This window comes from Sorghum bicolor, chromosome 4 (genome assembly GCF_000003195.3).
Source record: "Sorghum bicolor cultivar BTx623 chromosome 4, Sorghum_bicolor_NCBIv3, whole genome shotgun sequence".
Lineage (NCBI taxonomy): Eukaryota > Viridiplantae > Streptophyta > Magnoliopsida > Poales > Poaceae > Sorghum > Sorghum bicolor.
In genome coordinates, this window is record NC_012873.2 from 7,131,836 (window position 1) to 7,148,431 (window position 16,596).

The 16,596-nt window shown below is 41.4% G+C and overlaps 2 protein-coding genes across 8 annotated transcripts; both read right to left on the reverse strand.

The window, feature by feature from the left end:
- LOC110434870 (RNA-binding protein cabeza) lies at positions 676-7,504 on the reverse strand. Of its 7 annotated transcripts, none has more exons than XM_021459664.1 (5): positions 7,364-7,504; positions 7,208-7,239; positions 1,844-2,258; positions 1,128-1,198; positions 676-1,018 (listed from the first exon to the last, which is right to left on the reverse strand). In XM_021459664.1, exons 3-5 carry the CDS (start codon positions 2,251-2,253, stop codon positions 1,005-1,007), a joined length of 495 nt encoding a protein of 164 aa, XP_021315339.1. In that variant the 5' UTR covers positions 2,254-2,258; positions 7,208-7,239; positions 7,364-7,504; the 3' UTR covers positions 676-1,004. The 7 variants fall into 7 exon arrangements, with proteins under 7 accessions (XP_021315339.1, XP_021315338.1, XP_021315335.1 ...); XM_021459663.1 differs by having other exon boundaries at positions 1,097-1,198; positions 7,200-7,239; XM_021459660.1 differs by having other exon boundaries at positions 1,097-1,198; positions 7,364-7,496.
- LOC8082932 lies at positions 13,147-15,273 on the reverse strand. The gene is made up of 2 exons (XM_002453468.2): positions 14,442-15,273; positions 13,147-13,421 (listed from the first exon to the last, which is right to left on the reverse strand). Exon 1 carries the CDS (start codon positions 15,142-15,144, stop codon positions 14,443-14,445), a length of 702 nt encoding a protein of 233 aa, XP_002453513.2. The 5' UTR covers positions 15,145-15,273; the 3' UTR covers positions 13,147-13,421; position 14,442.

The following is a 16,596-nucleotide window of genomic DNA, read 5'->3' on the forward strand; positions in this document are numbered from 1 at the left end:
TCGTGCAGGGGAAGCTCATGGAGCCATGGAACCACCACCTCCTGCCTTTAACTGCAAAGAGCTAAAGACAAGGCATGGGCGCATGGCCTCACAAAAGACTCTTTCAAATTAAGAGCATCCAATGCAATGCACACGCTCTTAAGAGCATGCATTGCAACACAGAAGAGAAACAGACCGACGAGCTGCCGCTGGTTTTTTTTTTTACCGATGCGGTCTCCAGGTTGTGTGTCGTGTGTGCGCACGTGCTGGCGCGCGCTTCTCTGCGAGGCAAAAGCACCGCATGCATGTGACCACACGAGACGACCTGGGGACGGGAGGTTTTGGTTCGCCGCACGACGTATTGCGTTGCACGTGCATAGCTAGCTATCCACCACCGCCCACAGGTCAAGCACAGCTACTTGTGTTTACTCGGAACTCGGAAGCAAAACCGAAACGTTATCACAACTACAAAGGTTGAGGACATGTTGGATTCTTCATCTGCTGGAATTGGTGTTTCGTGCCTGACTCACCAATGAAATGAGTTACGCCTGACAACGCTTCTAAGCAGCATTCAGTATTTGTCCTTGGTGTCTTCGCGGCCAAGGCCACGATTTTCAACAGATGAAGATGATGGGGGTGCCAGAGCAATTCACACACCAAGGATCATACCCATACTGTTACACATGAACAAGATGAACGCCCCGAGATATTAAGAAGCAACAGTACTAGTTAATACTTGTGAAGCAAGCGTTTTGGGGTTACATCACATGACTCGATTCCAAGCGCAAACATGCGGAGATGAACCAACGGAAATAAAACAGCAAACATAATAGGTCCGGGGGTACTGTCCCAAATGGGGATGAGAACGAACCAAATCTAAAAGAAATTACGGTAGGGGTAGAACAAAACTAGTAATAGAGCATCAAGGATGTCTTTTGCAAATCTACTACTCTCTTATGATGTGAGCTGAGGACTCCTCTCTTCTTGCTGCTTCCGCTTCGTCGACGACGCTGCAAACTTGGCTCCTACGCCTCAGTGCCTGCAAACGGAGCAACCCCACGTTCGGTCAGATAAATGGATAGCAGCCAGAAAAAGGAGGGAAGATTTGATAATTTACAAGTAATTTTCGTAGGTCATGGCAGCGCTACCGGAGTCCCGTGGTGCGTTGCACCTGAAACATTCCATCCTGCTAGCAAAGTTGTGCTCGTTGCATCCAGACCTGTAAACATTCACAGACAGGCACGCACAAGGGTTAAGAAAGCAGAATTCACATGACATGAGAAGCTCAAATCTAATACCTAACTGAAACATGGAAAATACATACTGGCAGAGTGCTATGACGTTGAAATATGGTGATAAGGACATCCAAAAAAATATATGGTGATAAGGACAACCAATCCCCACATGTCGCACAAAACCCACCAGTACAAAACACGTACCTACTCAATACTCATCCACTAATACAACACATCCAGCTACACATCAGCAACTCCTTGGAGAAGATATAAAAGCTAGTTTATTGCAATCATCCATGCAGACAGAAAGCATAGATAAGATGATTCTGTTGTCTCTTACTCCAGCATGCTGCTGATAAAACAATCCTTTTTTTTTCTAAAATAAAGCCACCAAACACGGAAGCGTAGCATAACAACAAGAGATAAGCATACACAAGGTCACAACTACCATCAGACCGTGTGCATATCCATAGTCGATAAGAAAACCACATGGATTCATGGAAAGAGTATGCCCGTCCATGAAATAGTTACTAAGTTTGTAGATACACATAACTGAAAATAAGATAGAACAGAGCAAACTTTATCTTTCAGCAAAGGTGGAAGGATAAAGTTAATTAAGTAACACGCACCTGGTGCAGATCCAGTCTCCAGACTTCCAACCGGGGCGGTTGGTACGGGCAGCACCGCTGCCGAAGCCATAGCCCCGTGAGCGTGACATGTCACTATCAAAGCCACCAGCACCACTGTTTACAGCAGCCTCCTCCTTGTAGGCAGAGCACTTGAAGCAGTTGGAGCGGCTGGCGAAGTTGTGTGCACCGCAGGAGCAGTACCAGTCACCAGGGCGGACATCAGAGCCAGCACCAAAGCCACCTCCGAAGGAGGAACCGCCACGGCCACCGAAGTTGGCATAGTCACCTCCACCACCACTGCCACGATCAGCAACTCCGCGTGGTTCACTGCAGCGCTGGCATATGTCCCGACGGCTGAAGTTGAGGTGCTGGCACGACCTGCAGTCCCAGTCTCCTGGCTTCCTGTTCATCTTGCCTGCAGTAGTTAAACTATCAAAACAATGCAAAAAAATGGGCAACCAGATTAAGGGAGATACAATCAAAGAGCTAGAACAAAAACATAATCCAAGAAGATATATGTGATGTTACACGCTAACACAAAGCTAATTTACCTAAACAAAGCTCGGCTGTTGTGTTGCTGGGTCCTAGGAAGTGCTATGAAGTGAAATGGTGATGCAGCAAGGTGCGTATGTGCAGGGGTATTTATAGTGAAGTGTGGAGGGGATGCTGAAACCGAGGGTGAGCTATCTTTGTGCCTTTGATTCTTAGTGCACTTTGGCCCGCGAAGAACAAGGGAATCACGTAAAACTAGAAAGAAGAGGGGAGTTAAAGAAAAGAAAAGAAGAGAAAGCCATTAAAGGGAAAAGAATTATGGGGAGTTTGAATGCCTCCTTTGCCCTGCATCTTAGCCTGCCTTGGCAACATCTTTTGAGACATGGGATGGAGGGATGTGCACTTCTTCGTATTCTTGTGCTTAGGAAATAAGGAATGCACTAGCTGTTGTAGGTGTGCTCAGAATATGTTTTAGAAAAAACACATCCAAAATATAAGGCAGCAACACTAGTATAGAGTAAATGTTAGTGATTAGTAAAATATTCTCTGTTTCCATGGCACAGTTTGAATCGATACAGTTAAATGTTGAATGACAGATTCTCTGTCTCTGTCTTCCTATTTTTTGAAGATATAATACATCGCCAATTAGTTACCTTGTTCCAAAACCACAAACACATCTGTGCTAAAAGATGCAAAATCTAATCTACGCCAACAATAAAACTTATCGCACTAGGTCGAACAATTATAGAGGCTGCGCTGAGTCCATGTAGAAAACCTAATCAAGAATCATATAAAATATATGGAAAGAAAAGCAAACCCTAAAATTAGCACCTATATATTAGATTCCGATGGAAATAGCAAGTGTTCATGCTGAGAATGGAGCCTATTATTCTGAACCTATGCTTATTATCAATATATAACCTTTGATTCCTGCAACTAAGAAAAATGATATTCCTGTTCCTGATATTCGACGCTAACTTCGCCTTCCTTTACTATCAATTATTGAGAAAAGACCACGGAATCCATTCCAAGCAACCATCACATCAACTCAGCGCTATAACTATTTCTGTCGAGCAATCAACAACAATCTCATGGCCCATATCATTTATTCAGCATAACTTGAAGTAAGCAAGCCCTTTTCAACTCGAACACCATTTCCCATGGATTTAGAGGTCCCTTACATATAGCCATAATTAACTGGCGACAATTAACTTTTCTGAACCATATACTATCACCAATATGAGAAATAAGTCCCATAATTAATTGTTAGAGAAATATTTCTAAGAAAATGGGAAAAGTAGGTATCAGCCAAACTCCAATGAATGGATCAGAAATGGACTAGCTAATTTTCTGGATAAGAAGGAACAAGTATGAATATGGGGACACTGCAGCACCAAGTGAATATTCTAAATGCAAGGAGAGAAAGGGGCATAAAGTGTTCAGCAGCTTACCAACAATGTAAACATCTACTCCCTCCATTCTAAATTATAATTTATATCCCAACAGTGGGGGCTTCCCCTGATGTATTTATGGCTCAAAAAAATTATAAGACGTTTTGTCATTTCTAGATACAAACCATTTGCTATGCACTTAGACATACACTATATCTAGATACATAGTAAAAGGCAATGTTTTTTTAGGAGATAGTAAAAGAAACGTATCTAGTCTAGAATCTAGAAAAGCCAAAATATCTTATAATTTGGAAGGGAGGGAGTACATGACAACAGGATGTGCAGGTGACAAAGCAAAATTAGCACTAGAGAGAACATACCATCTTCTCAACTAAGTTAATCTAACAAATGTTGCAAAAAGAAAAAAATAAGAGAAAGTCCCCACCCCTACCCCCTGGATAAGATTAAATAAAATCAATAATGCAGGTCAGGCAAAGAAAAACAAATGTCTTTAAACAAATATGATATGGTTGAGTAGCAAATGCATTTTACCTCACTCAGCAAATAACCTGCGCTGGCAAAAACTCAGAATCACTCGTGAATTGATATACCACTTGGGCCCCGAGGTTGTTCCTCACTTTGATCAACAAGAGGCTACTGATAGACACACCATTGTCCACGTATACTAAAAATAGCAGTCTCTACTCATGTCCACAACATAGGTGTGCATTCTTGTCTAATCTAAATGCAAAAGCATACTGGCAGATGGTCACATGGTTATATGATACAAAATTAAATGGGTGAAAGCGACAGAAGAGAAAGAAAAGGAAAAACTACAAATCAAGACAGCCAATTGGATTGCTGAGCTGTAAGTGTTGAGAACTAGGCTTTATCTTTTTCGTTATAAGAGGGAATTTTCGAATGCAGATAAAGATGCCATTGTCTCATAATGAAACACCCCATGCAGAAAACGAGATGAAAATTGATTCCTGGGCAGAAAGCAAAGGGAGGAGCTGATGCATAACTGGTGAGAATGCCTGAATATCAATAAAGACAGGGCAAAAACAAGAGGGTAGTAGCCCTCAAGGGTGGCGTTGACCACTGTCTTTAGAACTCTTTGAACAACCCTTTAATTTTCAGTTGTGTTTTACATCTCCTGTGTTGTTTCCCTTGCCCTTTATCATGCTCATCCTCGAGGCTTTACATTAGTGGATTTGCTTTCGCTTTTTATCTACTCCATCTATTTCATTTCTTTTATGTTCTGTGCTAGTTACAAGTACTAGCAGTCATGGTAGTAGATGCTACCAAAGAAGATATAGGTTTCAAAACCATAGGATGATATGCCTTCTCTTCCATTCCATTCTCTTGGGTGAAGTGAAAGGAGAAGCAGATACAAATCATGGAGTCGTGTAAAAAACTGAGGGGCCAAAAGCTAGTTTGGATTCTCTCCTAGGGAAGTGCTTCCATGCATGACCATGACCAAACCCCAAAGGAAGTGATCACTTGATAGCCCCTAACATGCTTTGATTCTCTGCTTTTACACAACCAAGAAGAAACAGCTCGAGCCTTTAGCTTTTATGGTAACAAGCGTACTCAGATTAGAATTAAGACTTGTAACAGAGCACAAATAATCTTCAGCAACAACCCTATGTTCTACCAAGTGCTTTTTGACTGGTGGGACCAGCAAGACCTTCAAAATATGCAGATTTCAATGGAAAGGTTTGGTCATGAACTGATAAACTATCAAGTAGAAACTGAAGATTAATCTGTATTTGTAGTAGGATTGGATCTAAATTTCTATAGATATGCTGAGCAGAAGTTGATGGCAAAAGATCCTTCACAAAATTGTATTCCAACACCTAGATAGATAAAAGTAATTTGGTATGCTTATGATTATAGCACATATATCTTCCAACTGATAGTTTATTTCTTACTAGATATCCAAGTATATGTGTACATAGAAATATGTCTCGTCTTTGCACAACATAAGCCCGTGCCCCATGATATATATATTACTCAAACATAGCATTGCATCCAGCCACTACCTAGATTGGAGCCAGCATACTAGTCAAACATTCAAAATTAATCCACTGCTGTCCCAAGGCATGAAATTTCTGAACTTAAACCCCACTTTTTGCAAGGATTGGTTTAAGTACGCTCTTCTTCCTAGAAAATGAATCATTAGGTGCACTTGCATGCTATATCTTTGTATCTAGGATTCCAAAGACCATGGTACAATTTTGCAGAGCACCCTCTTTCTGGTTTGTACTCCCTCACTGACATGAATCCAAACAATTAACATATATATTGGTTGTTTCGTTCCCTTTTGAGCTGCCTCCCTGACTGAACCACAAAGCAACGAGGCGGCACACGAGTGGGCCACAACGGGGGCACTGCCTAAGACAGAGAACAATATAATAGGTTCAATGGTGCATGAACTTTAATTATATTGTTACAGATTGTATGCACAAGCCATCGAGTGCAATCGATTCCATGGCATGTGTGGTGTGCTCATGCATCATGCAACACACTTGCAATCCTGTAGTTTCTTCATGACGTAATCGGTCCTCGACGAGGATAAAGTCAGTCAGTCAGCCAGTTTAGCTGACCAGCTTTCTTGTGTAGTCTCGATGCAGATTCAGTGATGGGGTATCATAGAGGTGCACATAAAGATCTCTATTCCACGGTGGCCCATCAGGGACAACAAAGCAAATGCTGTATGAAGTTTTCATTGGATAGATAAGGCCAGAACGGTGCGCAGCATGATAGCACAACTCAACTGAATGACTGATGCAATGGGACCATAATAATGGTCCCATCTAGTGTAGGATTTCATCCGAGGGGCCAAACATGGCAGCAGCAAATACACAATAGTAAGATCAAACAGACAAATACAGACCTATAGCATAATTTCAGATAACACCATAAACAGACAGGCCATCACTCTCACAACTGTCACTAAAACAGTGACACATTTCCCGGAAGACAAACAAACAGCGCTACTGAAATCTTCAGATTCACACCCAAACGGAGATATCTCTACCAAAACGGAGAAATCACCCATACTACAAGTGGCGACAAAGATTGCATCAAAGCAGCGAACCAAGCACCACCCTGCCCCCACGGCTCACGGCGGCAAAAGCCCCCAGATTCTCTCCTCGGACCAGATGCCATGCCATAGCCATAGCTGTCGACTAATCAGCGGCCGCACGAATCTCAAGGACACGCGCCCTCAACCCCGGTCCCAAAAACCTTGCCGCGCGCAAACGAGGATACCAACGGGAGAGCGAGAGCGCGAGAGAGATTGCAGCCAAACCAACTGGCCGGAACTCGCAACGTTTTGCATCCAAATCCCTACAGATCGATCGCAACCCTAATGGGGAAAAAATAACAAAAAAAATTCCAGCAAAAACAACCAATCGCGTGATGCCGTCAGAAGCAACAAATCATACGAACAAGGGAAGGAGACGGACGTGTGTACCTGACCCGCGATCCTCCTCGACTCCTCGGCAACTGGCAGACGGCGGCGCGTGGGGAGAGAGAGGACGAAACGATCTCGTCAGGATCGACGGCGGAAGAACACAGACGAAACCAAACGAAACGTGAGGGGATTGAGGAGAGGGATCCGAAAACCTACCTCGCCTCGCCTCGGGCCCTCGTCGCCGCAAGAACAAAACAATTTTTTTTATTTTATTTTTTTGCGTGCGCGTGCGTACTTGTTCGCCTGATCGGTGGGAGAGGAAGGGACGCGAGGCACCGACGTCGAGGCGGGTCAAAGGGCAAGCGTCCACGGGTCCCACGCGTCGGTGGCAGCGGGAAACCGCGCGCCGTGCCCGTGGCTTTCGTGGCAGCCAAGTGTCCAGCCGGTGACGTGATCCGTGACTCACTGACAGGTGGGCCGATTTATTAGGCCCACACGGAAAGGGTGTGCACCGTGCACGTGCTTGGGCAGGAGCGTTTGGATGATATCAGCCATCCAGGTCCAGGACCAGGAGCCTGGAGGACACGAGGTTTGAGTCGCTGTTGAAGAAAAATAGACTTCGGCCAAATTTTGTAGCATTTTCGTTTATTTGTGGTAAATATTATCTAATCATGAATTAATTAGGATCAAAAGATTTTGTCTCGCGATTTATAGATAAACTGTGTAATTAGTTTTTGTTTTTATCTATATTTAATACTTGCATGTGCCGCAAGATTCGATTTGATGGAGAATTTTGAAAAAATTTTGGTTTTTAGGGTAAACTAAACAAGGCCTTCTTTTTAAATAAATTGTAATAAAGCAACGGATTTTGTGAAAACGTAACGCTAGCCTCAAGTTATTTGGTGGCTTCATTTGCAAAACCTTCCGTGTACAGCCTGGAGGTTTATGAAAAAAAAACTTTATGACTGTAATAATAAATTCCTGTTGTAATGCTATGATCTAAAATGAGTGCTTTTTATTATGTGAATGAATCCGATTTCGATTTTCTTCAAAATCACTAAACGCTGTCAAACAATCAAATATGTACTGATTTTACTTTTTTACACTAGACTAGAATCACAGGGGATAGTTCCTTCTTATTACGATTCTTGCTTTGTGATCTCCTCTTTGTGTTTTTAAAAAAAAACAAAAGTATTTACGGGCAGCCTTTGAATTGTTCTTTAGACAGTAAAAAAACAATTTATTTTTTAGAAACCTATACATATTTATAATTTTCTTTAGCCACCTTCTTTCAAAAATGAGAATCGTGTCGGCTAGCTGAAAGATTTGAGAAATCGATTTCGAAGCCCAAACTTCTAGTTGTTTCTACACCCAAATGAAAAAGGGTACCCAGTGGAAAATGGACTGGAAGCACGATTTTGCCACAAATAGGAGTACCAATACAAGAAAAATTGTTATTTCCCGTTGAATGTTTATGTGGTTTTCTATTGGCAATTACTTATTTGCCATTCACTCAAACTTTCAATCCTTAAGGCGTCCCCAACAACACGATTTTGAGCCAACTATTCGAATATTGACGAAGATGTGATGTGACATGGAAGCATAAAAAGAGGAAAGAGAGTGCTCGCTAGCAATGAGATTGATCGACGGTTTACGTGAACACAGAGAGGAGCAATGGGACCGATGGTTTGCAGAAGGTCTGAGTGCCTCCTCTCGTATTGTGTTGCTATAATTTCCCTTCTCTCGCCGGCAGGCTAGACATCTTTACCACTGTTGTGGATGCCTTTAGAATAACCACAATGTATATGAACCAAGTAGTCTAGATATATATATGAGCCCTGTGTCAGTGAGCTATAACTATGGCAATTGGCGTAATGTTGGGCTTTTAGTTGGGGAATAAAATACACTTTCCAACATCACATTCGACGGCTCGACGTTGTTAGTGTCGTCGCCGCCTGTCCCTCTTCAACCACCACCGCCTGCTCCTCCTTCTCAACCACCGCCGCCGCTCGCCCTTCTTCGGTCTAGATTGGACTGTCTCCAACTCCAATCAACCTCTCCAAACCACATCAACTTTCTAGTTCTTAGGCCTTGTTTAGTTGGAATTTTTTTTTTGACTTTGGCTACTATAGTAGTTTCATTTGTATTTAGTAATTATTGTCTAATCATGGACTAACTAGACTCAAAAGATTCGTCTCGCAAATTACAAGTGAACTGTACAAGTAGTTTTTATTTTTATCTATATTTAATGTTTCATGCATGTGTTTAAAAATTTGACGAAGAATCTTAAAATTTTTTGGAAAGCCTCATCGGACAGAAATCGTCTTGGTAGGGCATGTCTGACTTCTGTTACGTCTATTCCATTAATACTCCCTCCGTCCCTGAAAGCTGCAATTTCTAGAGTTGTCCTAAGTCAAAATTTTGAAACTTTGATCAAATTTATAGAAAAAACACTAAGATTTATAGTACCAAATTAATACCATTAGATTTATCATTGAATATATTTTTATAAGATACTCATTTTATGTTATACATATTGATGCTCTTTTCTATAAAGTTGGTCAAAGTTAAACAAGTTTGACTGGCACATTCTAGAAATTGAAGCTTTCAGAGGGAGTAATTTCTATTAGGGCATGTCGGACTTTTTCATAATGACCATATTGCCCTTACAAACTTCAGTCTCTCCAACGGTCCAACCTCAATGTGTTGTAAAAAAACATCATTGAAGTAGTACGACTTTATAAAATAAATTTATATTTACATATTAATTCATTAATGTTTATTTCTTTGGTTAAAAACGTCTTGTAGACAAAAATCCTACCTTTTATATCTGATATATCTCCGTAGAAATTACCAATCATAATAGGGAAAATATAGAGCAACACAACAATACACATGAGAAATGGCATGTAGTTTGAGTCGATGGCAGATAAGGAAGGGGAGATTTTTCAGTGGCAAATAAGGAGAAAAGATTTCTCAGTGACAAATAATGAACCGCTTGAACTTGTAATGACAAATAAAGAATTTTCTCCATTAGTACAGGGATGCAAGAAAGTGCAAATAATGCATACCGCAGACTATGAAGTCGAAGAGAAAACAAATGATCCACATGTTATCAGTGAACTGTCGCAAAAGCACAGTTTTCATGGTGCAACTTGTACACTTTTTTAAAATATATACATGTACACAATAAGGCCTTGTTTAGATACACCCAAAAATCCAAAACTTTACAAGATTCCCTATCACATCGAATCTTGCGGCACATGCATGAAGTATTAAATATAGATAAAAAAAATAACTAATTGCACAGTTTATCTGTAAATCACGAGACGAATCTTTTAAGCCAAATTGCTCCATGATTGGATAATGTTTGTCAAATAAAAACGAAAGTGCTATAGTGTCAAAATCCAAAAAAAAATTGGATCTAAACAAGGCCTAAGGTATTGAAGTTGTGGTCACACTGCACAGAGCATGTTGCAACAAATTCACCTTTTTCATATTATACTCACTTCGTCCAAAATATAATGCAATTCTCACTTTTTGATTAGTCAAACGAATTTAAAATTGACTAAATTTATACAAAAGATTACTAACATTTATGACATCGAATAAGTATAATTAGGTTAATCATAAAATATATTTTTATATTAAACATATTTAGAGATATATTGATACCATTTTCTATAAATTTAGTTACACTTAGGAAAGTTTGACTTGGTTTAAATCTAGAATTACATTCTTTTTTTGGATGGAGTAGTTTAGGCCTTGTTTAGTTTCGAAATATTTTGGGCAAAATACAAAATTTTTTGCTATTTTGTATTTTGGAAGTAAGCATGTCCAAAATATTTTGGCCCTAAACTTTTTGCAAAATTAAATAGGGACATTGGTCTTGTTTAGTTCCAAATCTTTTTGCAAAATGGTATTGTAGCACTTTCGTTTGTATTTGACAAATATTATCCAATAATGGAATAATTAGGCTCAAAAGATTCGTCTCGTAAATTACATATAAACTGTGTAATTATTTATTTATTATCTATATTTAATGATCTATACATGTGCCGTAAGATTCGATGTGAAGGGAATCTGAACAGTTTTGCAAAAATTTTGGGAAGTGAACACCAAAACCAAAAAAATTTGGTGTTAGAATTTTGGTGGGAGTCTCAAGATTTTTGGTTTTTAGGTTTTTTGCAAAATACTTCATGAACTAAGGCCTTGTTTAGTTCCCAAAAAATTTTGCAAAATTTTTCAGATTCCCCGTCACATCGAATCTTTAGACACATGCATGAAGTATTAAATATAGACAAAAATAAAAACTAATTGCACAGTTTGGTTGAAATTGACGAGATGAATCTTTTGAGCCTAGTTAGTCCATGATTGGATAATATTTGTCAAATACAAACGAAAAAGCTACAGTAGCGATTTTGCAAAATATTTTGGAAGTAAACAAGGCCTAAACAAGGCCTTAGTGCACACAACTTCATGTCTCCATGGTCAACATTCTTGTTCTCAGACATGCCAAGAATCACGGCTAGAGATGGCAACGGGTATAAAACCCGCTGGGTTTTGCCATCCTAGACCCGTGCCCGTGAAAATAAAATCTGCCAGTTGAAAAACTCATGACCCATCACAGGTTTAGTTTTGTGCCCAAATCCATGCCCATTCGGGTCACGGGTACCCACGGGTCGCCCATGATATCAATAAAATTTAAACTTATTTCATAGATATTTATTAGATATAAATATCTCATGTAGTTCAATCTTTCTGTCTTTCTAATCTAAGAAGAGAAAAATATTATAGATTTTAACCGCTTGCCTAGGTATCACTAAATAGTATAGATTCCACCACTCTCTCCTCTGGTTGGCGATATGCGACTAAAACATCATGTTGTGAGTAATAACTAAAAACAGACACATGTGGGCTTGTTTTCTTTGTTAAAACCCACGTAGATAACACCACCTCAAGCAAATGTGTCATATATGGATAGTTGTGTTTTGTTCTTTTCTCCAACTTTTCTAAAACTAACTCAAAATTGTTTCCATACCTTATTATCTAAAATTTATTTATACAAAGTGCGTGTGATATATAGATTAGGTGGGTAGATATAAACTACTTTACTATCATGGATCGGGTTTACAAAACCCATGGGTTTACGGATTTGGATACTACATTCCCAAACCCATACCCATAAACCCACTGGGTCTAGCTTTTTACCCATTAACAAACCCGTGGGTAGAGAAATTAACCCAAGCCCATGCCCTAATAGCGTAAAAACCCATCGGATTTCGGTATCGGTTACCATCTTTAATCACGGCTGGGGGTGCAACCGTGCAGTTGATCTTCGGGGCACATCTGTTTTTTTTTTATATATAAAAACTGTACAGATCATGATTAGAGACCTCCCAAAGGAGGACACAGATATCTACAAAGACAATTGCAGCGGGCATGTCATTATTACAATCCAAGATTATCAGTCAATGCTAACAAAATGTGATAACTAAATTGAAGATAAGATTTCACCAGGAAAATCTATTCTGCACTCCTGTTGTTTATAGTAGGAAAGAAGGAATAGATGAACGGATAGCAGTATTTCCAAATATCCTGATCAAATAAACACTCCCATAGATGAAAACAGTCACAAGTCAGCTGGACATAATGCATTTGGGTGACTAATAACATAGGCAATATACTCATTTGCTGGCAGGCCACTGACACTTAACGAAAGGCTTATCTTGTTACTGAAGTTTACTTTTGAAACCCACAGTACCTTTTGATTGTTATTATATCGTTTCATTGTACCTCTTTTGACTGTATTTGTTCTATTATTGAGATAGTTAAAGTTCCTCCACATAAGATAATTTGATACTCCACATAAGATAATTTGATACTGGTATATAATTATGGGATCACAGGATAATGATAGAGCTATAATGTAAAATATATTGTTGATCATCACGAATCATCTCTATAAAGTGTCACACTACCAGTAACTATGTTCAAGAGAATTGAAACAGTCAAATAGTGTATTGAAGAAACATCTAGTGATGCGAGCTGAATCATAACCAACAGAGTTAACAATGGAGTCATACTACTGCTTGATTGAAAATGTGTTAATATACAACAGTGAACCATGGTTAGTGGCATCTTTAAGGTAAGCGATTACAGCAAGACCACATAACACACCACCTTTACCAATTTGAACCTGAAGGTTGATGTGCATGACTGCATTCGACCACAAATATACAACAGATGTAAAATGCTCACCAGCAGTAGGTTCCTGAAAAGGAAAATGTAGTTATAGCTTTGGGTTGAACATAGTAAGCATGCTACAAACCTATAAAGAAATAACAAAGACTATTTTCACCAGATGTGAACAACAAAAACTTATTTCACCACAGCAAGAGAACAACATGCCTTCCCCATAGTATTGAATTATATGCATACTTTTTTAATTATTTTTTAGATTACAGAAGGAGAGCTACACTGGGAGCGTTCTAAATCTGAAGCGTGTATATGGACCCTCTTACCCATGACAATGTGAAAAAAACGTTGTGAGTTCTCTAAGTATCAGTGTGGAGCGCTTTCAGTGCCCACCATCCAAAACCAAACGATGATCATTCTTTTGAGACTTGAGAGTGCCGTCAACTGTTGATTAAGTCTTGTTGCATACATGGGGCAAGAGTCACTGGGTGTGGAGTCCTTGTTGGATTTACCATATACAAAAGCAGTTGGCACTAACAAGAACAGAGGCAACTAGGACTGCTTCCATAATCCAAGTGTTCAAAGGCAAATATGCATAGAACTTGGTACTGCAGGCAAGTGGTGTTGCTATTATCATGCTTGTGCAATAGTGTTGTTGTTCCTTATAACCGTATACATCCACGGTTAAAATGACTATGGTGAGATAGTCCTTTAAAATTTTTATCTCATGCTTGCTAGTTTGTAGTGAAACAACATGTTTTTTTAGCATCCAGGGCATAGATCATGATATATTTATGGAGAGTTTAGTTTAGGAAATCAACCCATTTTAGATGGGTTGATGCATCGTGAGTTCATTCCTCAAATTTAGTGAAAGAACAAAATTCTTCGTATTAGTACTATTTATTAGCTTATTAGGATGGTGGGGATGGATCAACTAATTCCATTCCACAGCTCAAATAAAAAAAATTAAAGAGTGAGATGATGACGGACTACTTCGTTCCACAAATCAAATACGCCCTTAGTCTACAGATGTGATCTGCAATATCTTGCAGAAGCAGCTCAAAGCAGGAATTATTAAGGCTATAAGTTTGCTTACATCAGTCACTCTCGTCTCCTTCGTTGCCTCCGTCTAACCGACGGAGCCCGTCAAGCGCAGCGCCAAGCTTTGGGTCAATGGATGCGGCGGTCTTGAAGGCTTCCCGAGCTTCAGCGGCGAGCCCCTTCTTCTCGTAGCACTCGCCCAGAAGGGCATGGGCGCGGGCGTTCTCGGGACTGAGGCGGACGGCCTCCGCGAGATCGGCAGCGGCCTGGTCGAGGCGGCGGCGGCGGTGGAGCGCGAGCGCGATCTCGGCGCGCTTGGCGAGCGCGTCCCCTCGCTCGCGCGGCTCGAGCGAGCGGGCGAGCGGCGGCGCGAGGGCGGCATCGAGGGCGCGCAGCGCGGGGAGGCGGTGGCCCTGGAGGTCGAGGGCGAGGGCCTTGAGGATGAGCGGGGCGGCGTCGCGCGGGTCGAGGGCGATGGCGCGGTCGGCCTCGGCGACGGCGGCGCGGGCGAGCGGGCCGGGGGCCTTGGGCGCCGCGGCGCGCGCGCGGGCGAGGAGCTGGGCGCCCTGCGCAAAGTGCCGGCGCGACTGGGCCGCGGAGGACCCGGCGCCGCCGGCGCCGGAGCGGCGCAGCCGGAGGGCGACGCGGCGGGGGAGGGAGTGGAGCGCGACGAGCATCCCGGCGGCGAGGAGGAAGAGGAGGCACTGGATGACGGCCTCCGGCCAGGTGCCGGCCGCGCCCAGTGCCAGGGACGGCATGGTGCGCCTTGCCGCCTTGGGTTGGACTGCGCGTCGGGGTCAGACAGTATACCGAGGTTCGTCGTGCGGTCCGATGGCTCGGGCAGCGGGCAGGTTTCTGTAGTCTGTACAGGACTCATCCGGAATTCCGGATGCTTGCCTTCGTGCAGCGGCCGGTTGAACCGTAGTGTGCTACTGTGCGTGTGCGTGTGCCCGATGATAGTGGAGAGTTCGCGTTCCCTCGCTAAATTTTATCTAGCTAAAATTATTTCAACTACTCTTAAATAACTAATAGAATTAAACTATTTTAGCTTCTTTTAGTCAATATGTTTGGAACTTTAGCTATTAAAATGACTAAAGTTTAGCTAACTAAAATTTAACAAAAAGAACCAAACAAGGCCTTGGAAGACTGCTAGCTGCTAGGCCCGTAACCAGGTCAAGCTAATGCACTCATACCCCCCTTAGGCAAGCTTAGCTTGTTTGCTCAGAATTCAATTTCAAAACTGATTTCTTTCGGTATAGGAATGAATGGATCATGTTTGTCACTCATTTCTGGGGAGGTCTGGTTCACTTTTCGTTTGAGTTCAGTTTTGGTTCCACATTAGGCCAAAACAAACACATATTTCCATTCACATTTAGATTAAAAATAGACCACGGTAATCCACCAGGAATAGACTCGATGACGGGCCAATCCGGTCAAAACGAACAAGGCCTTAGCAAAAACTTGAGAGGGGGACTTGGCATGACCATCAGCGACATAGATTGAAGACACTTGGCAAGTGATCCATTAGAACATCACCTTCGAAATCAAGTACCTCACGCACCTACAGGTGAGGTAGAGAACCATTCCTCTTCGCTATTCAACAAATGAAGTGCTTGTCGCTTGGATCCACATAGAGTTTATGGCGATAGAAAAGAGATAAGACGAGTAGATATGTAGGAGGAAGAAGGTGGTGTGGTCAGTGTTGAGTAACTCCTCCTCAATGTACAAGGCCACCCTATCACCAACTATAGGCATCCAAACAACAAATTTGCAATATAGGCTTAGCTTATACGTATAAACCAAGCAACCATTAATTGTATTACTCATACCAGACTTGGCTTGGGTTGGATTGAAATTAAAGCATGACTCGCTTGGCATGAACAACCAAACATGCTCAATATTCCTTCATTTTTACACAGAGGAAAATGGATTTATGTTTTTTAAGAAAAACTTCGCATGTGGTGTGCTATCGAGAGCATGTTTGGATAGGCTAAATTTCCGAGTCCAACTCAGTTCTTTGAAGGTGCTTGAGTGTGCGTGCGTGTGTTTATAGGAGTGAGTGTGTGCTTGTGTATGTGAGCATCTATATCTGTAAGTGATTTTTGCAAATAAAAAACAGTTAGTCTAATTGGTCTCTGTTCATCGGTTATATGCTAATGGTTAGAATGTATATAGGAAAAATAGTCCTTTTATTGGCCCATGCAAACACG

Bases quoted from the DNA above. Each gene is read 5' to 3' on its own strand.
- LOC110434870 (XM_021459663.1), bottom strand. From the start codon at position 2,253: ATGAACAGGAAGCCAGGAGACTGGGACTGCAGGTCGTGCCAGCACCTC. The intron at 1,199-1,843 runs GTGCGTGTTACT...GAATGTTTACAG, and splicing joins GGAGACTGGATCTGCACCAG to GTCTGGATGCAACGAGCACA.
- LOC8082932 (XM_002453468.2), bottom strand. From the start codon at position 15,144: ATGCCGTCCCTGGCACTGGGCGCGGCCGGCACCTGGCCGGAGGCCGTC.